At 39.4% G+C, this 27,042-nt stretch overlaps 1 protein-coding gene and 1 pseudogene across 1 annotated transcript in view; one reads left to right on the top strand and one right to left on the bottom strand.

Moving 5' to 3' along the window:
• LOC103724946 overlaps nt 1-23,653 on the bottom strand; it is a 123,575-nt pseudogene extending 99,922 nt beyond the window's left edge.
• Nucleotides 23,654-25,926: 2,273 nt separating this feature from the next.
• The window catches only part of Pde7b (phosphodiesterase 7B), a 355,604-nt gene continuing 354,488 nt past the window's right edge, over nt 25,927-27,042 (top strand). The window contains exon 1 of the mRNA XM_008822074.2: nt 25,927-26,338. Within this exon, the coding sequence (XP_008820296.1) occupies nt 26,318-26,338 (21 nt within the window). The 5' untranslated portion in view covers nt 25,927-26,317. The remainder of the gene's footprint in view (nt 26,339-27,042) is intronic.

Here is a 27,042-nt window from a genome sequence, read left to right as displayed (position 1 = left end):
TCTCTCTCTCTCTCTCTCTCTCTCTCTCTCTCTCTCTCTCTCTCAACTCCTACTAGAATTATTTTATTAAATTTGATGGATTTCACTTCTTGGAAGTTGAATGTTACTAGTTTGTTCATTGCTCTTCTGGGAAATGTGTCTACCTGTCAAAGATGAAAACACTGTCAGTTCCGTCATGTTGCTAAAAGACTCAGAAGGGAAAATGATTTTATAATTGATGAAAGGTTAGAACCACTTCCTAAACGTTCCCTCTGGGCTTCAAATGAGATCTCAGAACATGTCCATTGACCACATTGTTCTAATTAGACCATATTAACATTAATTCCAGTTACGATTGTGGATATTCACACAAATGAGTCATCAAAAAACGGTGGTTTCCATATAAATGTTGTTGTCACCATTTCAGTGATAAATGGATAGGCAGAAATGTGTATGAAAATAAAACACTAATTCTATCTCAAGCATTCGACATCAGTCCTTTTTCCCAGAAACTCTTTAAAGGACTCTCAGGTCAGCCTTTCCACTGCTCTGCCCTTTCCTCCATGGCACATTTTTCTTTTGAATCGCATCTAGTGTTAATACCAGGAGCCACCGTGTCAAAGGCCCCAACCTTCCTGTGCCCTTGAAGTAAGTACTCAGAATGTCTTTCAATGTTTTGAATTTGGAAGCAAATAGAGCACAAGGAAGAGGTTTGCTCATTTCAGAAGTTGTAGGATATAAGACTTACAAGGTATCAGCAACCACGGTTCCTCCCATGTGTGGAGAGCAGAACAGAAACAGGGCACAGAGGGGAGGGAGTCTTTTTAGAATTCAAGCTCCCTGAGGTACATGAACCAATAAATGTTCATTTTTCCAAGCACATATCACTTGGTGTTTTGGTCATTTAAACCCAAAAGTCCCACTCAGGGTATTTGGCAAAGTCCTAGGTATTCATATGGAGGGAAATATTAGAGAAGATTATTTCAAGGAGCAATAATTAGACATATTGCTCCATAATGGAACCCATCTATGCCATGATATATAGTCAAAGTGTATACCATTGACCATAACCGACTTTATACTGCATAAACAGTGAAAAGTACCACTGGTAACTTTAAAATACTGCAAATTCTTTGACATTCACCATCTTCTACTCATAAGCTAAGATCCAAATCCCTATCCCTTTGAATATGGACTTAGTGGCTTGCTTTTAACACATAAAATACTGCAGAAGTAATATTATCTAACTTCTAAGATCAAGTCTGAAAACAAGTAGTTTCACCTCACCTTCTCTCTTGTGGGTCACTAAGACACATTCATACTCTTACATGGTGAGAAACTGAGACCTCATGTCAACAACTAGTTCCAAGTTAGGAGCCGTGTGTGAGCATGAGTTCCACAGTTCCAATTCAATCTCACAGTGACCATAGTTCTGCTAAGTATCTTAACTAGAATCCTATTTGTGACCCTTAGAAATAATATTTATTTTATGTCACTATGCATATGTGTGTATAAAAAATTGCTGCATTATACTAGATAACTAATAAGTCTAAGATTTTTAAAAATTATTCTGTAGAGGTTAGGCTAATCAATTCATTTCAGTAGTGATTGTGGGGATATCCTATAATAAGCACCACAGTCATGGAAATAACTGTCATGATTTAGAAGTTTGACTCTGAATCTAAGATTCCAGGTAGAAAACAAGAGCAGGGATGAATAGAACCATACGGGATTAAAACAGTAAAACAGACCAGGAAAACAGAGTTAAAAATTCAGAGGTTGGGAGTCAAACACATGCATATTTTGGCTTCTCTAGTTTCTGTTTGAACTTATTACCTGCCATTAAAAAAATACCTTATTCTGAGATAATTTCAGACTTATAATAATGTAACCAAAACTACCAGACAGAGGACTTCCCACACACTCTTCAACCAGCTTTCTCAAATAGTCACAGTTCGTATTGAGGCTGGAAAATGGCTAATTCAGTAAAGTATTTATGTCAAAACTCTGGATAAAACACAACACACACACACACACACACACACACACTGAAACAACTACAACAAAAAAATGCAAGAATCTTAATATCAGGTCTACGAATAATTTTTCCCATTAAGGATCAGAATCTCAGTGTGAGGTTTCTCAATCTTAGCTTTTCAATATTTTAGCAAAGAATTTCCAAAGCGAATGGTCTCCCTCCACCATGCCCACATCAAGAAGAGTCAAGAATTTGACCATGAATTTCTCATAAAAAAATCATAATTTAAGCTATATCTCTCTTTGAGAGCTGAGGGAACGGCTCAGTCAGAAAGTATCTACTACGTAGGCATGAAGACCTGAGTTTGGATCTCCAGCACCCATGTAACAAGTCCAGTGTGGCACATGCATCCGGAAGCCCAGTGCTGGGGCAGGCAGGAGCAGGGAGATCCCAGGAGCTCACCAGTCAGCCTAGCCAGATGGATTGGACTTCAGGTTCAGTGAGAGACCTTGAGTCAAAAGATAAAGGTAGAGCACCAAGGAACATCCAACACTGACCTCTGCCCTCCACATGCACACACACTCATACCCAAAAGTTTTCATATGTCACACACACACACACACACACACACACACACACACACACAGAGAGAGAGAGAGAGAGAGAGAGAGAGAATTTATCCTTTTAAAGAAAATATGTAAAATAATCCCTTTTTTTCTTTTGTCTCATGGCATGAAAGACTTTGTTTTTAGAACATGAACTTAACAATTCAGAACAAGGAAATTTTCAAAGCAAATAAGTCAGTGTCATGTATGTGCTAGTGGTTTTCTTGTCTGTTCGACTTGTATGTAAGCTCATGGAGAGAAAAGACTGCATAAACGTCATGTCTGTCTGAAACAGTGCTTGGAAAATAATAGAGATGTTAACTGACTTAAGTGTGATATAAAAGTCTCCTTTAAGTATAACATTTCTCAGGAATTGACCCAAAAGTTGAATATATATTCTCCAAGATACCTAGCTTAAAAAGAGAAAATTCACTAAACCATCATCTTTTGAATGCTCAGAAGACCCACTTGTCAAATAGATGAATTGATCTTTCCTCTCTATGTCTAGGGTAACAGCTCCCTGTAACCACTTTCTTTCAAGGCCTCATGTCTGAGCTGAGGATGCTGTAGCCTTTGGAGAAAGCCTTCACTCCAGGTCCAAAGGAGAAAATGGCTGATCCAGTTGCCCATCTGGCTGCATGGAAGGCAAGCCAGCAATTCTCTTTTTCCAACTATAAACCTTCTTAATGCTCACTACTGAATATAAATAAAAGGGAGACAACAGAAATACAAACACAGAGAGAACTGATAAGGCCCAAGAACTTGTACATAGCACTTGCAGCCACAGCCAAAGTGCTTTATTTTCCTAATTTGTCATTGAGAAGGAGCTTCCTGCCCTTCCCTGAGCCTGTCATACTTCACTGCCTCATGTTGGGCTTCTATTTTTGTTCCCATATGGGCTTCTACAGCATGAGTGCTTTCCTGCAGCACCTTTTTCTTATTGGACAGAATAGCAGGCATATCTGCATTAAAAAAAATCATTCCATAAAGCTTTGGATTGGGCTGGGGAGATGACTCAGGGGGTATGGAAGCTTGCTGTGAAAACATGAGGGCCTGATTTCAAATCCCCAGAGCTCATGTAAGAAAACAAGCATTGCTGCATGTCCTTGGAACCTCTTCCTTGCACAGGAGAGAAGGGTGGATCTCAAGAACTCATTGGCCAGTCTAGCCAAATGGTGGGCTTCTGGAACAGCGAGGGATCCTGTCACGAGGTGATAAGTTTGACAGTAGTAGAAGAAGACAACTGATCACCATTCTAGCCTCCACATGTGTAAGCATGGACACGTGCATAGGTGCATGAATCTACACCCTCATATGCGTGCAACACACACACACACACACGCACACATGTGCATTGCTGAATTAGTAAATGAATAGCTAATTTGGCTAATTTTTTCCTGATGTGACTGATGGATGGATGCATGCCATAAAAACATTGCCAAAGTAACAGGGTTAACAAGGGAGGCAGCTAGGGGGGATTGACGTGATTGGGAGGGAGGGAAAGGAAAGGCACAGGACAATCATTGACATTGTAAACGTAAAACATTCTCTGCAGAGTTTGTCTTTCCCACATAGTAATTATGTGTCATGGTGTGTACATACTCTATAGCTTATTTCTCAAAACGTATTTGTGGCTACATTTTTGCCAATGTTATTTTCATAAGACATGTGCCACAAAAACGACCAGGAGCAGCCAGAAGCAAAACCCACCAAGTCCTGGTTCATATTTATCCTCTCTTTGCTAACGTATGCAAGACTTCAGAAAACTGAACTCAGACTTTTCCTGTGTAAAACAGAATGATCTTGTAAATTTTTCAGCTGGCCTACAAACAATTTACCTCCATTCTATGGTGTTAAAAGCTAAGCAAAGTGTTCTATTTTGTCTTTGTGTGGTTACCACTTTTTGGCACACAGAAAGGATATTTTTGACTCTGCTGACATGAGTTACAGGGCCCGGTTAAGAAAACCTTCTGAGTGAAAACAAACAAAAAGTCACCAGAACAAATTAGGGATGGAGGAAGTTGGAAGCCATGTGAGGGTTGTGAAACCATCAGAACACCAGGATTTAGGATGCTTCTTGAAAGTTCTGTAGAATTTCTGGGAACACTTTGGGAAGTGTTTTGTTTCCATGAAAAGGTTGTTGTGTGTCTCACATCACAAAGAAGCACACGGAGACGAGATTGTAAAACAAACATGAAATCTAAAAGCAAAAATCTACCTTGCATTTTCACAGCGCCATCAAAATATGCAAAATGTTCTTGTCCTTATCTATTTTAGAACATTGAAAATAATTCGAAGTGAAAAATAAATTTTGCATACATCTGTGAGTAATTGTGTCTGGTTATTTTTGCAAGACCATGCTATTGTGCCAAAGCTCACCTGATACACTTGTTCATTCATTCAGCAAGTCTGTGCAGAATTCTCGTTCAGTGGCAAAATGCTGAATTCTTGTTGACTATACAGAGTTAAAGAAGAGAGGCATGGTTAACCTAAGAAAGAGGCAGACTCAAATCTCTGTTAAGCAACCATCACGTAGAAGCGTAGCAAAGCTGACATAGTTCTCATCTATGTACTAGGACAAAACTGAAAGAGCCAGAAGAATGCATTTCAGTTTATCAGTCAGGTAACCTGGAGATTAGCCGTTTAGGGTATGAAGGAAAACTCAGAGAAGATTAGAAAGATTGTGAAGTTATTGCTTCTGACTGAAACAGTTATAGATGGGAAAGAACATAGATCTTACCCTTCTAGGTTAGCTGTATTTAGATGCTTGCCAGGTAAAACTTTAGAGAAGGACAAAGGGAAAGGCTTGCAGCTATCAGGTTCCATGAACCACAGGTTTCAGCAGATCTAAGAAGTCTCAGCCAGGCCAGGCCAGAATGTCCTTAGACAATCAGGTGCAGCTTTTGGTATAGTTATCCCAAGGGGAACCTTCTGGAACAAGCCCATCTCGGCCACGGTAGAGAATGACCTTGGCTGTTCATCTCTCCTTTCCTTTCTGTAGGAAGCAAGAGCTATAACACAGTGGGTAAGACACAGGCTTCCTGGTCAGCCATGTCTGAGTTTGGGACCTATTTTGAAACATATGATCCAGCTGTATGATTTGTATGAGCTGCATAGCCCCTCTTTGTCTCTGACTCCTGCTTCCTGCATTGGCTGGGTGATTCTTAACAAATACAATGAGCTTCTGCAAAGCGTTGAGCTCAGAGCCCAGCAAAAGGCAAGAGTTCAAATCATATTTACTAATATCTCTCTGTAGGACCTCAAAACCAGTTCTTATGAATGAAAATGAAGCAGTGAGCATCACAGTTTAGAAATCCCTCCCTCACTAGCTAGCTCGATTTACAAAGTCTCTTAACATTACAGCTGTCTGTTCACGGTTTGGAAGATACATGCCACTGATATTTTTACATTTCCACATTCCATAAAGGTGATCTACCAAGAACAGCGGCTGCGGGGGTGGGGGAGTGGCGAAAAGAAGTTTGATGCTCTTTTGTTTATTTCAGAAAAAGACAATATCTGAGAACTGTTGCAAGGAAAAACAGGCATTTTTGAAAGTGTGAACTGGATTGTGAAAGGGAAAAACAGCACGTAAAAAGTACATTAATTATTTTTTAAATGCTTTTAAATTAAATTCAAAGACACAAGCTAATTTGTACAGTGTTTTTGCCACTGCAGGACTGACAAAACTTATCTTCTATCATCCAGAACCCCGCACTGCAGCTGTGCGAGTGAGGTTCAGGGCCTCCCATTTATTGGACTCTGCCATTTCAACAAGATCTCCTGTTCTGAAAACAAACTTACATAAATAGCAGATCAAATATCTTCTCATGTAAAATATGTTCTTATTCTGATGCTGAAGATGTTCTGAAGCTCCAGGTCCCCCATCCTCCTGCCCTCAGACTTCCACATAGAAAGCTCAGGTCCAACCCAAAGTTCCTTGGTGATGACCCTGTGCTGCTCTCTCAAGCTGCTGCTGACGCTGTTCATCTCCTACAGCCCAGGGTACTAAGGACTCCTCTCTGAAGCCCCATTCATAGCCCAACCTCTTGAAGTTCCTGCCAAGTCCTTGAGATTGCTCCCTGCCCAACAAGAGTGCTGATCCCTTGAAGCTCCCCTGGGCTTAAGGGAGGGAAGCTTCCTAACACAGCAGCTCGGTGCTTCTCCTTACCTGGCTGACATTAAAGGCACATTCCTCTCCAGCTCTGCCAGTGACATCTTGCCCACAGAGGAAGGAAAGAGATAAGCTGTGTTGAGAAATAGAATTGGAACACATTATCATCAAAGAAACAAGGGACATGCATACCTGGGAATCACCCAGTTTCTAGGTTTGTGAGGACACACTGATTGTTTTTAAACAAAGAATATGCTCTTTGTGGGAGAACCCATCTGCACCTGGAACCTTCTGAGTCTCAAGTTATCTGAGTCACTTAAAGCTTCAGTGAAAATATTCATTTAATTCCCCTGAATAAACTTGTTTGCTTTATTGTAGCACTTAAGTTTTCATTAGAAAAAAAAATGAGAGGAAGAGACTCTGTCTTTAGTCAGCTTCCTAATTACACTAATTTTGTTTGATTGATATATTAGGCTTTGGAGGAAAGGGAAAAGAAGGGAAGGGAGGCCACAATACAGTCCCTTATTCTCAGTCCCAGACAGCACAGGAAATCCTCAATTAAATTGTACCACTGCCCTCAGCACTCCATAAACTACATGCATTATATTTAATATCTTTAGACTCATTTATAATAACGGTTTTATGTGACATGGTGAAGTTAACTCATTCTTTCTAGACTTTCCACCTTCATTATTGTAGAATAATGTATCCTTCTTGTGAAAAATTAAAATTTAGAAGAATGGATGCTGAAAAATTAAAATTTCTTTCTACCTCCCTCGTGTGTGTGTGTGTGTCTGTATTTGTGTGAGTGTGTGTGTGTGTGTGTGTGTGTGTGTACTTGTATATGTGGGTACACATGGAGACCAGAGAATCTAAATGTCATTTCAGTTTTCAAGTGCTGTTGCTAAAACTTCTTCCTTCTTTGGGGGAGTTGTAAAACAGTAAGCATCATCCATTCCCTTCCTCCCCAGGTCCCAACAACAAATCATACAATTCTACTGAAGTTCACCCTGGAGAACCATTGAGTTTATTGGGCTAACTTACAGAGTATGGGTGAAAGGTTACTTACAGGAACGTGGGTGTTTTCCCCTAAGACCACATAAAAACATCATCACCCAGTATGCATGAAGGCTTGCCCATAGCCACACAAATGGAGTCCCTCCCTTGGTCTTCTCCAGCCCATATACTCCAGCTCTTCTCCAAGGCTACATGCAATCAGGGCCAAATTGCCCAGGATGGGTCTCGAAGGGCATGAACAGTTAATAACACTAGATGTAATGATCATTGGCTAGTAGGCACAGCTAAGCTCAGGAAGATGATGTCTCTCTGACTCTGCAGACAAACCCGTAAGACAGGTGTTAGTCATTTTTTTTTTTTCTATTTTGAGACAAAGTCTTTTACTGGCCTAGAACTCACCAAGTAGTTTAGACTGACTGGAGGTGAGCCCAGGTGATCTGTCTCTCCCCACCTCCCCAGCACTGGGCCTAAAAGCATATGGGATACTGCAATTAGCTTTTTTACATGGGTCATGGGGAGTAAACTTAAGTTCCTGTTGTTACAAAGCAAGCACTTTACCCACTGAGCTCTCTCCCCAGCCCTTCCTTAGGTTTTCTTTAAAAACTATTCCTGTAACCGTTTCCTCAGTTTGGAAAGAGGCAACAGGATATAGCTTGGGAACTATGCATTTCCTATGATGCTAGGACTCTTGCTTGACAGGTCTGAGAGGGACAGAAGACTCCCCAAACTCAGAAGGAAACACAAATGTACCAATAGAGCATTTTAGACAAAAAAAGTCTGCCATGGCCATAACTCTTCTCTGTGCTTTCTTTTCGGATGCTAGGTCTGACTTAGAACAATGCCTTCATTGTGTGTGTCCTTAAAGGTCCGTAGGACCCTGACAATTAGAAACTTGGCATATTGCCTACTGAACTGGGGGCCAGTACAGGTCTGGAACTGATTTTTCTTCTTCTTTCTTTGGTTCTCAAACCTGGACTAGGAGTGATTTCTTCCAGGAGGGCCTTTCTTTCCCCCTAATACATGGCTGAGTAGCCTGTGACCTAGAACTTAGATGGATCACAGTTGTGGGCGTATGTTTACTTTGCAGTGTGTTTTCCCATGTTCACCTCCAGGAGCTGTTCAGCCTCCTGCGAAGGGTTGAACCAAGTCATCTGGCTCCTCCGTCCTCTACCCTGACCTGAAAGAAAGAAAGCAGTTCAGAAACAGGGCAACAATCTTCCCAGAAGTAACATTTATTTTGCTAATTGTTAATATCTTACAATGAGAGAGAAATTTGGGGGGACTGTGATCTCTGACAGCATACTCCTTTCATGGATTATCAAACTGTGCTCAGAGATTGTGTCCATTCTTGATTTCCAGCATTCCCAGGACTAGTCTATGAGAAGATCTGAAAGATTAAAGGTTATCCTAAAGGTCCTGATTATCCCTCAAGTCTGAGGAAGAAAGAATCTGACAAACAGCAGCAGCCATGTACTTCTGATTAGGAGAGACTTTTATGTGACTGGCAAACTTTTTTTTTTAGTTTAACAATAGCCGCTATGTTTCTAAAGATATTACTTTAATATTTAAAGCTAATTTATAGTGCTGTGAAAAAATTACCCTTAATATCACAACATGATTTTTGACTACTACAAAAGACAATTGAAGCTCTTCAATCATCTTTTGCAGTTTTTTTTTATACACAGAATGTTGTGTGTTATCTCAATCCATTCATGCTACTATATTAAAATAACCAAGGTAGGATAATTTACAAAGAGAAGAAACTTATCTTCTTATAGTTCCTGAAGCTGGCGAGGTCAAGATCAAGACACTGGATGATTTGTTCTGGAGAGGGCTGCTCTCTCCTTCCAAAGGTCATTACCTTGAATAATAAAACGTAGGACAATGTGCCCAAACATGGAGTAAAGCTTCTCTTACAAGGGCTTTCATCCAGGTGAGGAGGAAGTCCTCACAGTCTACATACATTTTAAAGACCCACCTACTAATACTATCACACTGGCAACAGCTGAACCTTGAAGAGGAAGCTTTCAAACCACAGTTATTGATATGTTTTCCAGACGACTGACAGCAAGTCTAAGCTGTCCATAGGGAAAGGTGGTGGAAATTTATCTTTCTTCTACCCCTTTTGTATTCTAAGTGCATGTTGGACACTATGAATACTCAAAAAATAATAATAGGAAAAGCCACTTAATGTACCAAGGGTTGAAACTACTTTAGACATGAGGTAGCAAGGGAAGGCTATCCTGTGTGGAGGAAGCAGCGCTTGAGCTGAAATCCTAGCTCTAACCATGTGTTTTTGGATATGCTCTTACTGACATAGAGCTGTTATGATGACTATGATTACATATAAAAATAAGAACATGGAATATGATCCAAGTGTATAACAATGTCATTGAAACAAGATATTCTTTTCCTGTAAGTACATACATAAATAATATACATATAGTATATATAAAACATATATAGTCTGGGGCTAAAGAGATGGCTCAGCAGTGAAGAGCACTGACTGCTCTTACAGAGGACCCGGGTTCGATTCCCAGCACCCACATAGCGGCTATGAACTGTCCTTAACTCCAGTTCCAGGGGAATCCAAAGCCCTCTTCTGACCTCCACGGCATTGCATGACATGGGTGCATGCACATACATGCAGGTAATACACTCATACACATAAAATAATAAAATACTTTAAAAAACATATATAGCCTAAGTAGCATATTCAACAACAGTACATATACATATATAAATATTGTCTGAGTACCAATCGTGCTGTGGAACAATGGAGTTTACAAAGAAATGTAAGACAAGGATTTGTTTATTATTAACTTATTCCCATTGTTGCCCATCCATTTCTCATCTGTGGAGAGAACGGAGAGGTAGACTCAAGAGTTAAGGGAAATAGGTGAAGACAAAGAGAAAAGGTTGTCTTCATTATATCCTTTAGGCTGATAGGTATGGAAATGAAGATTGTGGGAGAAAGCAATAGAGCAAATTATGCTCTTCATGGCGTGCCTGATCAAATTGTGACATCATCTTCCATTTGAAGGAGTTCAGCAAAGTTAAGCTATTCTTTGGTTTGAAGAATGCAGTCTGAAGTTTTCATTGAAGTGAATAATATTTTGCTGTTTGCCTTAGTCTATTTTTCTGAGTGTTTCTTTGAATAGTTCTTGTATGAGTTGACAGACATTTTCCAAAATATAATCAGTTGATATTATCCAATTGAAAACTCTTTTTTTTTTTCAATGAATGTTCCTATCATTCTGGTGAGTAACAACCTGTTCCTTTACACCTACTGGGTGTGTTAATATTGAAGGCAGAATATGCTCTGAGCGATGGCTTCCTCCATTTTGTTCAGTACATCTTTTCTACCTCTTACAAAAGCGGTTCCCCAGCTTTAAATTAGGGATCAAAAACGAGGCCTTTATTCCTCCCAAATATGCCTGATACTGACTGAGCAGAAATACTTGTTCTTCTTTTTTGTCTAACTTGGAAGAAAAGGAGGAGGGGGAGTTACTCATTAGATTTGCTTTAGGATGTCAAAAAGATGTCATAAATATGAATATTTCTTCTCTGCTCTGTCTACCTCTACTCCCCTGGAATGTGGGAGGGAGCTTGGTTCTGACAGCTGTCTGCAGGAGAGGAATTTTTAGCCATCCTCACCTGGCGTTATCTGTCATTGTGAGTAGCATGATTTTTTAATTTAGAGATAGCTTCTTTTTAATGGGGAAAAATTCCTTACATCCCAAACTTAGTATGTATTTTAGTGAACGGAAGAAAGCTTGACCGTGGAAGCTATAGTTAGTATTAAACTCTGTCCTGAGCCCTAGCACAATCCCTAAGGAACACTGAGTCTTCAGCAGGCTGCCTGTTCCCTCTGGAAAGTCATCAGAGTCCTGCAAGGAAGACTGGGCAGATTTTACTCTGGCTTGGGAGGGGAGACTGGAGGGGACAGTAAGGAACAGTCTTTGCACCATTCCGTGCTCAAGGTCACAACCACCGACAGCCTGCCAGTCCCTGTGGATGCTCACCTGCTTGTGTCTTTAGTTTTGGTTACCCTGCTCACTCAGTTTCTTGGCATAAGGTCTTTCTACCTGATTACTCATCCAGTGGTCTGGGATCTTTCCGTTCTTAAGTTCAGAATGAGCAAATAAGCCAAGATAAGAATATATCAGAAATTACTTTTATTATGTCTGTTGCTCTTAGAGTAAGTTTAAACAGTAACACAGAGCACATAAATCAACAAACAAAGCATTAAGCAGGAAGGTAGTTCTCAATTTTTAAAAAGTCATCAAGCATCTTTTGCTTCACTTTTCCTTAATGGACCAATTTTGAAAGATCTTGTCTAAAAGGCAGACTGCATCCTGCACTGACTGTTTTGCTTGCTACTCAGACATCTCTTTGTGTCATGCTAATACATCTCCTTTTACTAGAGTAATAAGTGTGTTTCTGCTTTTCTTATTTAATAACAGGAATAACAATCCACCAGCACATTTTTTATGTATATGAGTATATTGCCTGCATGTAGGTAGGTGCACTTGTGTTGTGCAATACCCATGGAGGTCGGAAGAAGGCATCAGAACCCCTGGAACTAGAGTCACAGATGGTTGTTAGCCACCATATGGGTAGTGGGAATCAAATCCCAGTCCTCTGTAAGAGCAGCCAGTGCTTTTAATTGCTGAGTCCTCTCTCCAGCCTCCCACCAGAGCTTTAACCAGCATAATTTAACCAGAGATTTACCAGGTTAGTAACGTTCCAACACAAAATGAAGAAGCTTGACTATTTTAGCTCTTTAAGTCTTATCATTTCAACTTAGCTCTATGAAAAAGATAAAATAGTTCTAGGAATAGCACCCCCATTATTGCTCTGACTGAATCCCAGATTTCTGAACTCCTCAGAATGGGATTTCTAGTTGGAATTTGTCAAAAATAGGTTTAAGGTTTTAACTTCCCATTTCTCAGCAGCTTCACTGATCAGTCAACCAGATAAACAAAATGTCCTGTGATCACAAATATAAAGGCTTTCTATTGCACCTCCTCTGCTGGGCTTCTTATAATCCCATAGCCTGGGATGGAAAGTGTGTGAGGGGAAAAGGTCAGGAAGGCAAGACCTGAGCCAAAAGAATGAGCAAAATTCAGTTTTCCCCTATAAAGTTTTTTTTTCCACTGTAAGAGCCATTCACAGAAATTTGGTATCCATGGAGACCAGTGCAGTACATGCTGAGGTTATATATTATCTACCGAGACAAAAGGCTGTCTATCCAATCTGATGCTACATTTAGGATTAGCAGTGGGAACATGTTTGAGAAAAGTACTGAATAATTAATTGAATACCTGTCTTGTGTAGGGAACTACTGTTTGGAAAAGGACTGGTGGGATCCAAAATATACAACAAATAATGTTGACTATGGGATATTTTCATGTTACAGTCTTGGTAATCTTTAGCATTCTGGCTTTTCTTAAACCTCTATTGTCTTTGAATATATAAGAAAATGCTCCTGTTGAAAATTTATATTTTATACCCTGCTTTGGTTTAAAAAAACCCAAAATGTTGCCAAGCAGATGATGGAATTTTCCTGAGACTTTTTATCATAATTGATGATAAACAAGAAAGAAGAATTCCCAGAAAATAAGAAGAACATAGCAGCCTTAGAGACTGGTAGCCCAAAACAAGGGAGAGCTGGAAAGAAAGGAAAACAACTGAGAAACAAGTCTTCAACAATATGTTGATTTAATCAGGGGCGAAAGAGCTGCCATGGAAAAAAGAAAAGAATGTGTTCAGAGGAAGAGAGAGTAAGGGACAGTCTGCACACAAGAACCCATTCAAGGAAGCTGATGTAGGTTATGGCCAGGAACCGGAAGTTCATGGTGATTTCTGGAAGAGTCAGAGGAGGCCTAGTCCTGGGGATGAGAAGAGTGATTATGCTGTACTTCTGAGCTCAGGAGGCAATGACAGAGGAAAAGCCCGCTAAAAAGTACCTTGCTTTCTCAACTACCACTGGAACTGGGTTAGAAAGCTCTGGCATAGCATTGGAGAATAAACCTGGGTATTGAGAAAAGATGAAAAATGGAAGTATTCTTCAAAGCATAACAATTTGCTCCTTAGTAATTAGTAGATGTGAAAAACATTACCATTGAAACCTACCTGATGACTTTATAGCCATGCTCAGATGCCAAGGAGCTCAGAAAGTAACCAACTGTGACTAGTAATAATCGGATATATAGAGATTAGAAACACATGTGCAAACATCTTAATGTCAATTGCATTAAAAATGAATTTTTCTATATGAAACTGTATTTTAATAATGAAATGGAGATCTTTTTTAAAGTTTAAAACCTCATTTAATTTTATGTCTTATAGGGGTTATATGGAGTACGATACTGTATAACTGTATCAATTCAACTATAAACCTAAAAATTCACAGCCAATTGTGAAAGAGATGCATCTTAGCTCTGGAAATTGTTATTGAATTGTTATTGAACTGTTATAATGAAATGCTTCTTCTGATTGTATCATTATTAAATAAATAATTAAAAAATTCAATCCATTACATGAGGAGCTCAAAGTCCAAAATGTCATCAGTTCAAAGTCCTAAATCTCAAGAGGCATAGGTGAGGTAGGGTGCAACCCATTCTGAGGCAAGATTCATCTCTATCAGTGAACTCATGAAACTCAAGACATTCTCATCTGTCCTTCCCCCCACAGTGGTGGAGCCAGAATAGGATAACAGATAACTTCCACTTCAAGAGGGGAGATGTGGAAGGAGTAAAGATGCTGCTGCAGTACAAAGCAACATCAAAACACAGCTGGGAGTTATTGAATTGTTATTGAACTGTCAATGCAGTTGTAATGAAATGCTTCTTCTAATTATATGGTTATTAAATAAATAATTTAAAAAAACAATATTGTTCAAATTAGATTCAAGGTAACGATGTATTTGGATCACTTTCATCTTTCTAACATAGAAAGTTACCTACTGGCCCCGGTTATGTAATCACTGGTTAGTGTAATTGTTCAGGGAGAGCATTCCTTTTGTCACCAGGAAAACATGGAGAAGGTGGAAAGGTCAGTATTTGGGGATCACACAGCAGGAGAACTATGGGGTTGTCTTACTCCAAGGCAACAGACAGTCATGGGAGAGACAGTGGCCAGAGAGAGAAATACATCCATGTTTTCAATCTTTAGTTGAAACATGACCTCTTGTCATTCTTTAATCAGAGAATAAAGAATATTTTCTTGCTGACAAATGTCCACCTCAGCAATACATATGAAAGAGCCATACTGACATTGTAATGTTGTGTGTGTACACATTTAAAATCATTTTCAAGTTACAAAATTAATTTCACATCTGAATCCTCTAACAAAATTTGACTAAATCTTTTTTTCTTAAATGAAACATGCTGTTGGGCAGGATGGCATACCCACACTAGACCCAGGTCATTCTAACTATCCCTCTCTTCAAACAAATGTTTAAAATTGCTACAATGTGATGCCCAATGATCATCCCATAGCCCTGAAGTCTTTGATGGGATTCTGTAGTATAATTGGTAAAGTTACAGGTACCTTAAATGAACCTCATAATATTAAGAATTAAACACCATATATTCATGAAACTACAAGATGATGGGGTGAAATTATTTAATAGCTTGGAAATGAAAGACTTCTGGTGAATACACTGTTCACTGTTCTAAGACTGTTTTTCAGTGAATAATGGAATGTAAGTACCCAGCTCAGGTCCTTGTGCTCCCAAGGCAACGATTTTATCATCCGAGCCATCTCCCCAGTCTTCAGACACGCCTTGATTGCTCAATAAAGTATATAATTTCTCTCCCCACTGGGTTCACATAATCTAGACTCCAGTACAAATGAATTGCTAAATTACTTTGCATGCTGTTGTAGGATCTTCTTTCAGTTTCTTTGAATTACACTTTTGAGTTCCATATCATTTCTTTCTCTGCCAATACAATTTATTCATCAATTCGGTCATTAGACAGCTATGTATGTATGGCCTGCTAAATGTGGAACATCATGCTAAATGCTAGGAACACATTGCAGAGCTGTCGATTTGAATCACTGATCTTAAATGTCTTACTCCCAAATGATGATCTACTATTGAATACTTAGAAAACAATGTGTTCAAAAATATTGGTATTTTCCTAATCACTAGAGAGGATCCCTAAAGAAAAACATGTGTGTTGAACTTCTGTTCAATGGAATTCAGGTTTTAAATACTCTCATGGAATTTGCCTTTTTTAAAGTATCTTGTACAATTAATAAGCAAACTCTAATATGTATTTGAACTTTTGCACTGGTATTTTTCTTAATTTTCATCAATTTTGTAATAGCTCAAAAAATTAAGCACTTTTAAATTCATTTTAAAAAATACTTTGTAAATGCAGTGTGAAGTTTAAATGCATAAAGGAATTTTCATTAGTGGAACCTTTATGTGACATAGTAAATAATGTAATTAACCATTGGCTTACATTTAATAAATTTACTTCTAAATTATATCTATGTAACAGAAAATAAACCCTTTAGCAATAAAAAATCTAATGAATGAGAAAAAATATGAATCATGGAAAAACATGCATTATTATAATGACAAGAAATGTATCAATATTCCAATATGCAAGATCTTTTACCTCCAGTTTTCTTTTCCTTTTCTTTCTTCCTCTCTTCCTTCCTTCCTTTTTTTATTTCCTTCTATTATCTATCAATCTATCTGTCTATCATCTATCTATCTATTATCTATCTATCTATCTATCATCTATCTATCTATCTATCTATTTATCTATCATCTTTTTCCTTTCTTTCGAGACAGGGTCTCACTATTATACACTGGCTGGCCTGGAACTCAGAGATCAGTCTGCCTCTGCCTCCCAAGTGCTGGGATTAAAGATGTATACCACCCCAACCAACATTACTTCTGGTTTTCTAAAGAAGAATTTTCATCAAAGTCATTGCCTTGAGATCTATGTTCTGGCATGAATTGATGTGTCAGGACTGCTATAACGAAATACCCAAACTGAAGGATTTGAACAACAGAAATTTGTTTATTCATAGCTTTAAAGACCTAGATTCCAACGGTTAGTTTCTTCTGGGGCCTCTCCCTTGGCTGTCAGATAGCTCTTTTCTCCCTGTATCTTCACGTGCTCTTCTTTCTGTGTGTGTCTGTTCTTCTGATAAGGACGCATTAGTGTAATTATTCCTTTTAAGCTCTTATCTCCAAATACAGGGACATTTTGACGTCCTTGGAATTAGGACTTTGATATATAATTTTTTGAGGAGGGGCAAATTCAAACCCATATTATAGATTGTATGTAGATTATAAAACTCCAATTTGAAAGTAAACAGCTACAGAAGCCATAACACCATCTTTGTTGTTGTTTTGCCTCTCCTAAAAGCATCAATGTGGATTAAGTTATCAAACAACTGTCAGAATGTCATGTTCAGAATGGGCACTTTCTAAAGAACTTCTAATGACATGACATCACCTTCTACCTTGGAAAGCAGAAAGTACAGGAATTGAAAAATGAACCCAGAGGATGAAGGGAAGGACTAGAAAACTCTTGGCAAGGGACTCACTCAAGAAGGCATGCAGACAGGTAGTTGATGCTCCAAAGAAAGGAAAGTTTCAAGATGCCTGAAGCTTGGGAGGAAGCCCAGTTCTACAAAAGGAAGAGAGTAGCCAGAGCTAAATTGTGACTTACAAATCCATCATGATAGAAAGATTTGATAATAGCATTCCGCGTAGAGATCGGAAGGCTTTTTCCTCCTCTCTTCCTTCCACGTGTGCTTTCTATTTCATAGTCTTGCTGTGATTCTGAGCTAAATTAGAACTTTGGAGACATGGTCTTAGGATAATCTCCTTGTTTAAAAAACAGCATTAATGAAAGGAATGTAGATAGTAGAAGGAAATGAGAAACTAATTTGAAATGAAAAGCATTTTAAGGAATTGAAGGAAAATCCATTGGTTGATAATTTACACTTTGATTTTCAGTAACTCATTCTTAATGTATTTGCGGATGCTTTAAGCTATAGTTCATAGTGAGGACTCAGTAAACATTTATAAATATTTTTGATTGATGCTTACCAATAACTTCTTTGAGAATAAGTAACAATTCTACTTCCAAATGTATCATTATCTGACAGCCAAAAGGAAGGAATATTACAATTGGCAAACAGGCTCCATTGAAACAGGAAGATCAAGTTGGTATAGAATACAGCACCTTCTGACACAAAAGGTGAGTTGATGATTAGGAAGGATGGCATCACCAGAGCTATAGCTTGGAGAAGATGCCCAGAACCAGTTTGGAGAAGAGCACTGAGTTCAGGAGCACTGTACCAAGAGGTAACAAGCTGTTCCACAGTCTATCAAGGGTAGAAAGAGAATAAATCTGCATTACCTTTCAAAGTCTTAAAAATTTGAATTTTGGGACTCTGGCTACATTACCTTTTGAAATCTTACCAAGTCTGCATTCTGAAACCCTGACCCCACAATTTCCAGTTAGAGAATTGCCGCCTTTGGCCAATTCACTCCCACCAGCAATATGTGTAGCTCCTCTGCCTCATGTCTTCATCTGTGTTTGGTAGAAACAAACTCTCTAAGGTTTATAAATCCAGCAGAGATATAGTCGTGAATAGTAATGCATGTTAATTATTTTATACAAATTAACAAATACCAATCTGTCCCTTGTCTTATTTTTTATTTAGAATATTTATCATACAGAAGACTTCAATTATGATGTGAGCGGTTTAGTCTCAGTCTTTGTACCTGTTGCTTGTTTGCCTTTTTAATGAAGATTTCCCCTACTTTGAAGCTGGTTGTATATTCTATCATTTATTTTCTAAAAATTTTATACTTTTGATTTTCCCTGTTAAAACCTTTAATCTCAGTGCACTATATATTTGTGTAGTGGACTGGGGACTGAATCTAAGTTTTACTTGTTTTAATGGTCTAGTTTGTGAATGGTTAGTCCTATTTCAATATTGTACTGGTTAGTTTTTGTCAGCTTGACAAAAACTAGAGTTATCTGGAAGGAAGGAACTCATTTCAAGAAATTCCTCCATCGGATTGACCCATGGCCATGTCTTTGGGGCATTTTCTTAATTGCTAATTGATACAGAAAGACCCAGTCCACCATGGTGGACACTATTCCTAGGCTGGTAGGCCTGGGCTGCCATAGGAACAGTAATTGAGAAAGCCAGGGGAAGCAAGCTGGCAAACAGTTTCCCTTCATAGTTCCTACTTGAATTCCTGCTCTGGCTTCCCTGAATGACAGACTGTGATCAGAAAATGTAAAATGAATTAAAGCTGCTCCTTCCCATGTTGCTTTTGGTCATGGTGTTTATGACAGCAACAGAAAGCAAACCAAGATAAACATCACTTACTGTTAATCCATTCTTTCTCCTCCACTCACCTAAAATCCACCTTTATCTGCACCAACTGTTGGGGTTCCTGTTCATTTACTTTAAGACTTTTCCCTTTCCAAATATGTTTTTCTACTTAATTACACTGACACTAATACTGTAGCTTTAATTTTTATAGTTATATTAAGTATTCTCTTTCCCTCTCAGCAGATTTAATATCACCGACTATATTTTGAAGCACAATTTTCTTTAGATTCTATGATACTGCATGATTTTCCCACCTCTTATACTGTCATTATCTGTATAGTATCTGTAAGTTTCTCTCCTCTTGTACACACTCCAAAGACTGGTGTTCCTTTTGGCTTTTTTTCCAATCTAAACTCTCTTCTTCCACTTCTTAGAAGTGTATTTCCTGATGACTTAATTCACCAATGAGCTGGCCCTCAAAACTGTCCCCATCCCTATTTCTTCTGCTCAGTTTCATAAAACAGTCAACTTTATTCTATTAGCCTCAAATCTGGACTTATCATCTCCTCTGTCATATCTAACCCAATTATATGGCACCAGATTTCCCTGAAACTTGAGTGTCAATCCTTGACTGTCTCATCCTTATTCTCATATTTGGCCAAATTCTTCATCTTTCTACTTCAGTCACCAAGTCTGATTGCTGATATTTTTTTTTCTAAAAGCATTTTATTTATCATTTTATGTGTATGAGCATATTGTCTATATGCGTATGAGGGCACCTGTGTCATGCAATGCTGAAGAGATCAGAAAAGGGCATCGGATCCCCTGGAACTGGAGTTGAGGACGGTTCATAGCCACCATATGGGTGCTGGGAATCAAACCTGAGTCCTCTGTAAGAGCAGTCAGTGCTCTTAATCACTAAGGCATCTCTCCAGCCCCAAGCTGACATTTTTCCAAACAACTCTTAAATCTTCTGCATGTTTCCATCTCTGCATGATAACCAATCCCAACCAGGCCACCATACTTTGCCTACTGGCCTTTCTGTTTACAGACTTTGCTCCTCTGGCCCCGAAAGTGACATTTCAAGATACAAATTTGAGTGTGCCCTTTACTGTTTGAAAATTTCTGAAATCTTTCTGCTTCTCTTAGGACAAAGTTCTAATTCCTTCATATGATGGTAAAGCCATGCAGTCTTCATTTTCTATCACTCCAGACAACTGCACTTTCATTGGTCTCCAGAATAAGAATTCAGGTCCTTGTCTTTGTGCCCTGTAGTGCCATCATCTCAGCTGGAAAGATTTCTACATCTCTAGTACCCTCTCCTTCTAGGGGAGCATCTACTCACCTCAGGTACTGTCTCCTCTCTACCAGAATTCTTTTCATGTGTCTTTTGGCCAAGCGTGGTGGTGCATGCCTTTAATCCCAGCACTCGGAGGCAGAGGCAGGAGGATATCTGTGAGTTCAAGGCCAGCCTGGTCTACATAGTGACTCCAGGACAGCTGGGGCTGCAGAGAGACCCTGTCTCAAAAAGACCAAAAAAAAAAAAAAAAAAAAAAAGAGAAACATATTTTAGTAACACAAAGAGTCTTTTTTTTTTTTCTCACACACCCCCCCCCACACTAAAAAAAAAAAAAAAAAAAAAAAAAAAAAAAAGAGAGAGACACATTTGTTAAACTCAGAATCTGGCTTTGGTTTCTCTCCAACATGCCCCATCCCAGGATTTCCCCAATGACATTGCTCATTCCATCGCATTGTAATCAAATGTCTATCTTTTCCACCACTAGACCATTTTCCTAATAGGAATATAATTATTTCAACCCCCTACTTTAAAGACTTCAATAATCTCTTATTTCCTGATGACTAAAGCTCAAATTGCAATTTGAACTTTATATCGTTTTTACTAAACTTTCATGGAGAGACATACTTCTCTCCCACATCTCGTATTCCTGTCATTCTGAACCTACCGTTCAGTCTCTGCACATAAAATGTGTCCTCCTGCTTAAGGACAAAGGAAATCTATATTCTTCAGTCTTCCCAAATTCCCCCAAGTAGACATAATCTTCCCATTCTCCGAAATTGTGTTCGACTCTTCCTTCCTTTTCACCTCTTTCTTCTTAAAATTATTATCAAAACATGTCTGTTAAACTTACTGCCAAGGAATGACTTTCACAGGTAGAGCTCATATCCCATTGATCTTGGTACTCCCAATAGTATGCTGAGCACATACTATTGGATCCTTCTACAAACATGTATTCAAAAAGTATTTCAAGAATGAATTTAACATCTAAAAGATTCTGAGAAATGTACCGTTCTGGAGTACAGCAAGAGAATTATTTTAATCTTTTAATAGAAAAAAAATGGATGCTTGAATTGTAAGGGAAAAAAATGACTAAAAGTGGTTATTTCTCTGAGTCATGGGTCATGGGCTATTTAAGAAGGGGATTAGGAAAGGAAATGAAAAGACTTAAAATAAGTTCACTCATTTTAGATTATTTTTACAACTAATAAATTGCAGAAAATGTGGTCGTTTCAAATGCTGTGCTTCAAAGACAATTCCAAAGTTTGTGTTTAATACTGATGCCTCTACAGAGCACTTCATACTTTAAATTTAGTGACTTTAAGTCGATGTTACTGTGTTTGGTGGAGTTAGATACAAACAGGTGTTGATATTGACATAGATACAACTTCAGATTTATCCTTAGAATTTTCTCAAGTTGTAAGTGCTGATATGTTTATATCAGGGAGAAGAGAATGGACAATCATGTCTAGGAAGCATGGACACAAATGTTGAAGTTGTTAAGACTGTAGCAGAAAGCCAACTCAGATGATGTAAGGTACAAACAGAGAATTGACTGACCACCATAATTGACTGTGCTAGTTTACCTGAAGTGCCATAGAAAATACCACTCACCACATAGCCTGCAAAACAAAACCTTATTCCTCACAATTCTGAAGAGTAGATGTCTGAGTAAGGTGCCAGCAGGATTTGTACCTGATGGAGGCTTCATGTGGAAGACAGACAGAGAGAGAGAGAGAGAGAGAGAGAGAGAGAGAGAGAGAGAGAGAATTCTTTCATCTTATAAGGGTACCTACCAGCCCTATCAGATTTGGTCACCACCATTGTAACTTCATTTAGCTTTAATGGTCTCCTTAAAAGCTCAAGTTCAAAGTACAATCATGATGAGATAAAGACTTCAGCATATGAGTTGGTAAGGGGACTTAGAACTTGACGTCTAAGCCATTATATTGGTTGCTTATGTACCTTCATGGCTAATGCTTCTTAGTATCCTTGACCTGGATCTGCTTTAATTTCCCAGTAACTAATCGTTGGAGAATCCCAACACTTAGCCTTGAACCTTTTCTTAGTCCCTAGTTAATTGCATGCTCTCTTCCTTGTTTTTAGTAGTACTCCATTTATTCGATCCTTGGCTCTCCAGAGTTGTGACTAAACCGCCTACAAGATACTTTTATTTGGGTGTCGGGTAGGTCTTACAAAAGTAACATGCTGTCTGCCCCCAGTTCTTCCATTCCTTCTTTATTTTTCATCTTTCCAACTGTACTGAATCTACTTTTATCAAAGGCAGAATGATTATACATTCTAAGTTCAAGGGTTAATTTTTGGTCTTCACTCAACTTTCACTTTACATAGTGATCACTGAAATATTTTATTAGCCTTCTAAGATACCACCCTCTCTGGATTTTCTGGGATCTCCTGGAGGCTGTTTCTCAGTCTCTTTGGCCAGTTCATCCTGATGACTTAGCTGTGTGCTGTCTGCTGCTCCTCTTTCTGCACTCATTCCATTCGCACTGTCATCCACTACTGTAGCTTCATGTATAATGACATACCAGGGCTAGAGAGATGGCTCAGAAGTTAAGAGCACTGGCTGCTCTTGCAGAGGACCTGGGTTCCATTCCCAGGACCCATATGGCAACTAACAACTTCCTATAACTCCAGTGCCAGGGGATCCAACACCCTCTTCTGACCTCCTTGGGCATTGTGCAACACGGGTACTTACATACATGCAGGCAATACACTCATACACATAAAAATAAAAATGATAAAATATTTTAAAAATAAATAATGGCATACACATTCATACCCACAGCCCACAACTGAGCCTGAACTCTGGTTTGTATAGCCAACTGCCTGTTTGACATCTCAGTGTAGATATCATATGGGAAAAGCTAATGTATTTGATGTTAAACCCTTTCTCTTCACCACTGCTCCTCCCACTGTCTCTTGGTCAATGTCAGTTCTATTCTTACATTTGATGGAAGCCTAAATTTTAGAGAAATCATTACCTTTTCCTACTAAACCCCCACTCTTATATTAGCATCCAATCCATTTACTAAGTATTGTCTCTAACACCACAATGTAGCCAGAAGACAACCACTTCTAATCATCTCTACCGAAAGCACACTGGTCAACACCACCATGATTTCTGATTGTTTTCTTGCAATACTTTCTTTATTAGATTCCTTTCTTCCACACTGACCTCCACACAGCTTCTAGAAAGATCACGCTCAAATTAAGTCAGATCTATTCCTCTACTTAAAGCCCTGTTTCAGTCAGAGCAAAAGCCCTTTGGCTTTTCCTTTCTAAGACAATGACTTACCTGGATCCATTGCCATTCCCTACCTGGCTTACTTATTTATTTAGACAGGGTGTCCCTTAGTCACAGCTGGCCTGGAACTCACTCTGTAGACCAGGGTGGCCTCAATCTCAAAGAGATTCACCTAGCTCTGCCTCCCGAGTGCTGGGATTAACATTGTGCGCCAACATGCCTGGCACCATCTCCTACTCTTTATCAGCTATCTCAGCCCTCCAAAGCCTTTGCACTTGCCGTTCTTGCCTGTAATGCTCTCCCTTTGTCAACATTAACTTTGTGTTCAACTATCACCTTACAATGGGACCCTCCCCAGATACTTGATTGACCACAAGCCCCTATCTGACCTACTATCTTATTTCTCAACAATATATAACCACCCATATCCTATATAAACTTTATAGTCATTGATGTGGACTTATTCTCCTCAGAAGAATCCCTGTTTCAGGAGAACAAGGTCTCCTCACGGTCTTCCCTGTAACAGTAATGGTAACTCTCTCCTAGAAAGTTGGCTCAAGCTAGAAACCAGAGATTTAGTCTTGATTCCCTGCTTTCATACTTTAGGTCCTCAAGCTCTGGCAGTTAATACAAATACACAGAACCTTCCAGAATCTGGCCCTCTAACCTTCCGCATGGCTCTCCCCTAAGTCCAGGTCATAAGGAACTCTCACCTACCTATTGCAATGGACCCTGCTTCCCAGAAGCCAATCTTCCATTAAAACATTAAAACATTCTAAGTCCCTCCTGGAATGCAGGTTTACTCCTTCCTAATCTTGTCACAGGCATATTTCCATGAACTCATGTTTCCCCTCTTGTTCATTCCCTTTCAGCCACTCAACTGCCTGTCCCATTCCTTAAATATGCCAAGCAAGGACCGGGACTGTAGAGACATGTGACCTGATTCTTGCACACATTCATCAGAATAGTTCCTGATTGTCACACCTACAACAGCAAGCATGGTGCATGTGAGCCACACTGTTCTGACCCCCACTTCACTTTATTTTAAAGTTCTTCACAGTCTCACTTTGTACACTAGGCTTTCTGGGAACTCACTATGTAGCCCCAGTTGACCTTGAACTTGGGAGGATCCTGCCTCAGCCTCCTAAGTGCTAGGATTACAAGTGTATACCATCTTACCTGATTTTTATTTATTTTTTAAATCACCTGTCTCCTCCCTCTCAAAAGGTAAACTACATGGGAAGAAATACTATGTTTATTATTACATCTTCATCACTAGAGATTTTGAACCTGCCAATTCCCAGGGTTTCCAAACCCCAGCATCTAGGATAGAATCTTAGAAATAAATACCTTCCTTCTAAAAATAAAACAAAATTCATGTCTATATATGCAAAAGGACTTGGGACTTCCCAAATGTTGTGCCTAACTCTAAAGCATGTTCTTCACTAGAGCAAAAGAGACATCTGAATCACCACTATGGATCACAGGTGCTGCCTTATAGGTGTGTCATTGGTGTCGGACTGGAAGGGAAGGCCCCGTAATTTATGGACAGAAGAGAACATTCACAAAAGAAAAATAGTTTCTGTTGTAGAAAGCAGGGTGGGGATGGAGTGGGGAGGATATGCAGGAAGCAGAAACAACAGATGGGAACCGCAGAGATTTTCCAGAGTGGGAAGAAAAACACAGGAATTAGCTAGGAGCCTTTAGAGAGAAGTCCCTAAATAACTGTACCTTCACACACTTTGGGAGAGGATATGCCATTACTCCAGGCGCCTGAGTGGCCTCTTGCCACTGAGTGGTGTCTTGCCTCTTGAATGAGACCTGAGGGAAATGAAGTGGGGATCTCCCTAGTTGAATAAACCAGGGGGGGGCTTTGGCTCAGAAGCTGTGCACCTACTATGGTTCCCCAGCTCATTTGCACAGTTCTGCATCCCCGGCTCTCTGGATTAATTTACAACTCACTTTTTCGGTAAGGGTAAAAATGAGTTAGCTTGGAGCTAAGCATCTGTGGGAGTAGGCATATACGCATCAACTCACACGTGGAAACAGAAAGCTTGCTGCTATTATTTAACTCAGAGTATTTTGTTTAATTAAAAAAAATTGGGCACCTAACCACAAGGTGTTTGAATATTTAAATTTTATTTCTGAATATAGAAAATGTTTTCCGGGTTCTTCCTAGATTGGGGCACACCTAATCACAGGCACACACACATTCTCCCCACAGTACAGTACTTTAAAATTAATAGCACATGCAGAGGAAAAACTAAACCCTTTGACGTCACTCTTGAAATGAGGAAACATAAACAGCAAAGGCTCCACTCCAGTAAGCTGCCAGCGCTGAAGCCGATTGGTCTCCTTCGCTTTGCCAGTGGCAACCGACAGCACCTCCCAACCTCGCAGGCCGGCTGCCCGCTCACCCTGCCGGTCGGTCGGTCTGGGCACTGCAGCGGGCTCGGCTCAGTCCCAGCACTTGTCTGGGAGCATAGTGGTGTCCTCGCCGGAGAGAGCCTCTCTGTCTACCTTCCTTCTTTCTCGAGCTCTCCGTGTGCTTTGGTGTGGAGGTTTTTTTTTTTTTCCCCCCCCTTTTCTTTCTTTTTTTTTAAATTTACATAACTATATTCCTAATCCTGGATGAAGTTGCTGGATTCTGCAGCACAAGTCTTCATGAACAAGCCGCATCGCTCAGAGATTTCACAGCATTCAAAGGTCACAGAACTGCCACTATGGTTAAATGTCTTGTTTAATGGTTGAGGTATGTACAACAAATTTAAGCGGCAAGCTCATTTTCCTTGAGAGTACAGAGGCACAGGGAGACAGCAGGGTTTTTGTTTAAAACGGACCTGTACCTATATATGTGTATATTTTTTGTCTATAGTTGTTCCTACGGCAACCAGCTTTTGAATTTCCTTCCTTTTTCTAAGCAACTGACTAAGCATTAACACTTGCCCTGAATTAACCCCTTGTGGGAAACGCGGCTATATTCCTATAGGTGCACGGACTCAGCGTGCTCTGCACTTTTGAGCCCCCGCTGAGGAACCCCCCACTTTTAAAATGAATGCAGTATTTCTTCTCCCTCGTAAATCTATGAGTGGGGTCATTTTTTAATTATTATTATTTTTTGTGGGATGAGGCAGGAAAATGTTGGTAAAGGGCTGTGGAACAGTGAAGAAGAAAATTATATTCCTATAGGTGCACGGACTCAGCGTGCTCTGCACTTTTGAGCCCCCGCTGAGGAACCCCCCACTTTTAAAATGAATGCAGTATTTCTTCTCCCTCGTAAATCTATGAGTGGGGTCATTTTTTAATTATTATTATTTTTTGTGGGATGAGGCAGGAAAATGTTGGTAAAGGGCTGTGGAACAGTGAAGAAGAAAATCAGTCTTTTTTTTTTTTTTTCTTTGTTTTTACATTTTTTTTGAATGCTACATTCGAGGAGTAGAAATTTGTAGGGAGAGA

The sequence above is a fragment of the Nannospalax galili genome, unplaced genomic scaffold (genome assembly GCF_000622305.1).
Source record: "Nannospalax galili isolate Female #2095 unplaced genomic scaffold, S.galili_v1.0 scaffold186, whole genome shotgun sequence".
In the NCBI taxonomy this organism is placed as follows: Eukaryota; Metazoa; Chordata; class Mammalia; order Rodentia; family Spalacidae; genus Nannospalax; species Nannospalax galili.
This window is presented reverse-complemented; position numbering and strand designations above follow the sequence as displayed.